This window comes from Kryptolebias marmoratus, linkage group LG9 (genome assembly GCF_001649575.2).
Source record: "Kryptolebias marmoratus isolate JLee-2015 linkage group LG9, ASM164957v2, whole genome shotgun sequence".
In the NCBI taxonomy this organism is placed as follows: Eukaryota; Metazoa; Chordata; class Actinopteri; order Cyprinodontiformes; family Rivulidae; genus Kryptolebias; species Kryptolebias marmoratus.
This window is the reverse complement of record NC_051438.1, coordinates 30,164,708-30,169,173: the sequence shown is the minus strand read 5'-3', so window position 1 is coordinate 30,169,173 and position 4,466 is coordinate 30,164,708. Positions and strand designations below refer to the sequence as shown.

General features: G+C 52.8%; 1 protein-coding gene across 3 annotated transcripts in view; it reads right to left on the bottom strand.

Moving 5' to 3' along the window:
- Positions 1 to 21: 21 nt before the first annotated feature.
- The window catches only part of maml1 (mastermind-like transcriptional coactivator 1), a 13,577-nt gene continuing 9,132 nt past the window's right edge, over positions 22 to 4,466 (bottom strand). For all 3 annotated transcript variants that reach the window (XM_017441680.3, XM_017441682.3, XM_037977505.1), the window contains 3 exons: positions 3,507 to 3,728; positions 2,282 to 2,420; positions 22 to 1,255 (listed from right to left, as the gene is read on the bottom strand). In XM_017441680.3, the coding sequence (XP_017297169.1) occupies positions 291 to 1,255; positions 2,282 to 2,420; positions 3,507 to 3,728 (1,326 nt within the window). In that variant the 3' untranslated portion in view covers positions 22 to 290. The remainder of the gene's footprint in view (positions 1,256 to 2,281; positions 2,421 to 3,506; positions 3,729 to 4,466) is intronic.

The following is a 4,466-nucleotide window of genomic DNA, read 5'->3' as shown; positions in this document are numbered from 1 at the left end:
GTCCTCCGGGAGTCCTCCGGGAGTCCTCCGGGGGTCCTCCGGGGGTCCTCTGGGAGTCCTCCTGGAGTCCTCCTGAAGTCCTCCGGGGGTCCTCCGGGGGTCCTCCGGGGGTCTTCCGGGAGTCCTCCTGGAGTCCTCCTGGAGTCCTCTGGGTGTTCCGTCACGCTGCTGTGGACTCCGCCCATCGGGACGTAAACAAACTTGCTTCTCACTAACGGCAGACAGGAAGACGGCGCCTTCCTGTCTGAACAGACATCTTTCTTGGCGATGGCGGCTCGGGCGTTATAAATCTACGGGTGGCTGGCGAGCAGCTCGTCCAGGTCGGCCATCCACTCCTGCGTGCTCTGACTCTTCAGCAGCGAGTCCACCAGATCGCTCTCAGCGGCGAAGCTCCCCGACGCCATGTTGTACCCGAACGACACCTGCTGCTGATTGGCTGTCCTGCTCACCTGGTAACCTTGGTTACACTGCAGTCCCTGGTGGCCGTTGGCCTGCGGCTGTCCGAATGCCGCCAGGTCCGGCAGGCTTTGATTGGCCTGTTGCTGCTGAGCCTGCTGCTGATTGGCCATCGGCTGGCCCAGGCCCTGAGGGGTGGGCGGAGCCCTCTGCTGGGCGGCAGCCATGTTTGTCTGCATCATCGGTTGCCCTGCGTTCAAAGCTGCCATTGGACGTCCACCGGCGTTGGCACCGAAGGGGGCGGAGCCAGAGGGCATCTTGGGGATGCGAGGCTGCTGCAGGTGGAAGGCGTTGGAGGGGTTGTTGAAGGCGTTACCGGTGGGTGTCTGGCTGGCGAGCTGCTGCTGCCAGGCGGCGTTCTGACCCGTCTGCATGGACCGGGTCATATTGGCCCCCATGTTTCCCTGCATGGCGTTCGGCAGGCGAGCGGCGAGCTGCTGCTGCTTCAGCAAGGCGCTGGTCTGCGGCTTCAGGTGCTGCTGGGGCAGGAGGTTCTGCCTGTAGGGGGCGCTCATCGGGCCCAGAGACTGATGCTGCAGGCCCGTCGGCTGCTGCGAGTGGGCGGGGTGAAGGTTCATGTTGTTGTAGAGGCCGTCTACGCCGGCGCCGTCCCCGCCGCCACTACAGGACGGCAGACTGATGTCAGCCTGACTCACGGCGGGGGGCGGGGCCACGCCGCCTCCAGGCCCACCGCCCTGACCCATGTTCATACCCATCATGCCCTGGTTCTGAGAGAACATACGGGCCGAGGGGGCGGGGCCTCCCATGGAGCCGACACTGCTCATTGGCTGAGAGGAAGCTGAGCAGAAAAACATGACAGAAGGAGTTAATTAATGTCTAAGATTTAATCATCAAAAAAAACAACTTTAATGAAACCAGAACCATCCGTTAATCTCGACCCGTCTGGTTCTGGTTCTGAAGTTATCCCCACACAAATGTTCCAGATCAGAACCAGAGCCTGGTGTCCGACCCGGTCCGATCAGAACCACAGCCTGGTGTCCGACCCGGTCCGATCAGAACCACAGCCTGGTGTCTGACCCGGTCCGATCAGAACCTCAGCCTGGTGTCTGACCTGGTCCCGGTCCGATCAGAACCTCAGCCTGACTGGGTCAGACACCAGGCTGTGGTTCTGATCGGAGATAGATGAGCTGCTGTCAGTTATTTCATCACTTCCTGTTCACTTCTTGAGGCTGGTTGAATACTTCCGGCCTGATCAGCTGTTCTCAGCAGCTGATTGCTGAGAACAGCTGATCAGGTGTGAACGGCTGCTTTTATTTTCCAGTCAAATCATTTCCACTCTCACATGCACAGCGGTGTGCACGTTTGTCCAACATTCCAACTCAAACCAGTTTCACCAGGAACCAGATTTTAATAAAACACTTCCTGACTCCGTCAGCTCGTCTCTCAACATATTTTAAAATAAACATATTCTCACTCCCATTGGTTCTAATTATAGTTTCTTAGGTAACGATTAAAACCTTCTAACTGAAAGTAGTTCATCCTTCTCCCCCCTCCCTGAGCTCGGAGTTGGTTCAGTCGGGTCAGAAACCATCAGACCTGAATCAATATCATTTCTTAAAGCTTTGAAACGGAGCTGCATCTTTCTCTGGTTTCTCTGGTTTATCTGGAGGACCTCCATCCTGCAGGCCTCAGGTGTTTCTCTGCTCTGACTCACCTGATCTAACGGGCTTCTGCAGAACCTGAAGAGCTGCTGAGGAGCAGAGAAACACCTGAAACCTGCAGGACCAAAGAACCAACAGAGGAACACTGCTCTGAACAGCCTCACGTGTTCTCAGTGAAGCGGGGATGTTGTCTGGGCTCCCACCTGTAAACTGACTGACTGGCTGCTGCGGGAAAGGGTTCTGATTGGCCGGTGGTCCCGGCTGGTCCTGGTACTGTGGGGGAGGTCGGGTCAGGTGTCGCTGCAGCTGCTGCTGCTGCTCCTGCTGCTGACGCTGCTTCTCCTGCACAAACACAGAACGCCACACAGGCAGGAGGACATGAGTTACAGCAGAAACAAACCAACACACTGCGGCTGGGAGCACGGATCGAGTTTTAACAACATTTAAAACCTTTTGGCTCTAAACACACAAGAACATGCTGAACTTGGGAAGGTTCCTAAAGGCTTGAAATACAAACAAAGTTCTGAAAAAGTTGGGCTGTGGTGTGAAATGCAAATAAAAACTGAATGCAATGATTTGTAAATCTCATAAACACAGATTCGTCCGTCCGTCCGTCTTCTTCCCCCACTTCTCCTCTCCAGGTAACAGGCAGCTGGTGTCCATCTCCAGCAGTCACTGTGTGAAAGGCAGGTTTGTCCATCACAGGGACACAGAGACAGACAACCATCTCCCCCACAGATTCAGCCTCTGAATGTTCTCTCCCTGACCTGCTGAGAATTAACCTGATTAATTATAAAAGTTCCTCCAGCTGTTTGTTATCGGACCTCTTACTTTTACTGCATCTGGAATGTTTCTGAGATGAGCTTCTGCCATCAAATTCAACGTTAAAAAGAAAAAAACCAAACTAATAGTGGTAAACTTCCTTGTTTCAACATTTGATATGTTTACTCCGTCTCTTTGTGAACATATAGAATCACTGAGTCAGGTTTCATTCATGCTCATGTACACAAATACAGTATGTAAATAATTTGGCTGAGAACAAACATTTCTTTCTTCTTAATCTTAAGTATGTAAATGTGTCTCCGAGGTGCATAAATCTGATATCAACTGAACTCTAACCAGTGAACAGATCTACACGTCTGTTCATGAGGAAAGAAATGGAACTAACTGAACGTCTGCCTCATTTCAGCACCAGCTGTTAATTCCCAGATGTTTCACCGTGACACACCCCGGAGTTCCCTGTGTGCTGGGACAGGGGGCTCAGTGGAACAGGTCCAGAGTCCACAGATGACTCATGCTCAGTAACAACAGTCTCTCTGACAGATTTATCTCCAGGAGCTTTGATTGTATGAAACCCAACAGCTCCATCAAGTGTCTGAGATGAAAAGTGACACAGAAGCACCTGCAGGAATCTCAGGTGAGTCGTACCTGTTCAGCCATGAGCTGCTGTCTCTGCAGGTACTGCTGCTTCTTCTGATGCTCCAGGAGCTGCTGCTGCTGCTTCAGCGCCGCCGCCATCGCAGCCTGGTTGTTCTGGTACACGGCGTTTCTGTTTCCTGCCATGGCGTTCACCCCCTGCGACGCTGCCAAGGGGTTGCCTCCGGGCCCAGACGGCAGGACGTTAGCCGGAGTGGGGTAGGAGTTCTGGTCCTGTTCAGGAGAAAAAGATTTAAGATTTCTGTAACATCTTTATTATATGATTAGTAAGCCAACAACTGACGACAGAACGAATGATTTATTATCCAGAATAAAGTTGTTGAAACCCTGGGAGTGAGCAGAGTCAACCTACAAAAACTGAACTCTGAGAAAAACTGCTCCAGGATACCAGCTGATGTACAGACAGTCCTGAAGGTGGCGCTGCAGGAGAGGTCATCATTCATCACAGCTTCCAGCAGAATAAAGACTCCTTCACACAGCAGGGACTGAGTCTGCAGCAGAGGGACAGGACGGGGTTTTGTCCCTCTGCTGCAGAGGGACATAACCCCATCCTGTCCCTCTGCTGCGGAGGGACATAACCCCATACTGTCCCTCTGCTGCGGAGGGACATAACCCCATACTGTCCCTCTGCTGCGGAGGGACAAAACCCCGTCCAGGAAAAACACCAACAGCTACACTTAAATACAGGCCTGGTCCACATGGACCCGGGTCTTTATAAGAACGAATATATTCACATGGGGTCGGTTTAAAAAAGTGTTCATCCACATGAACAGCTGACACACACACACCTGAGACACAGCCGAGACACAGCTGACACACACACCTGAGACACAGCTGACACACACCTGAGACACACAGCTGATCTTTTCAGTCAGAGCAGAGCTCCTGAATCGACCAACTAAAACCATGCATGCTGTTTACCTGAGCTTGTGTTTACCTGTGTGCGTGTTT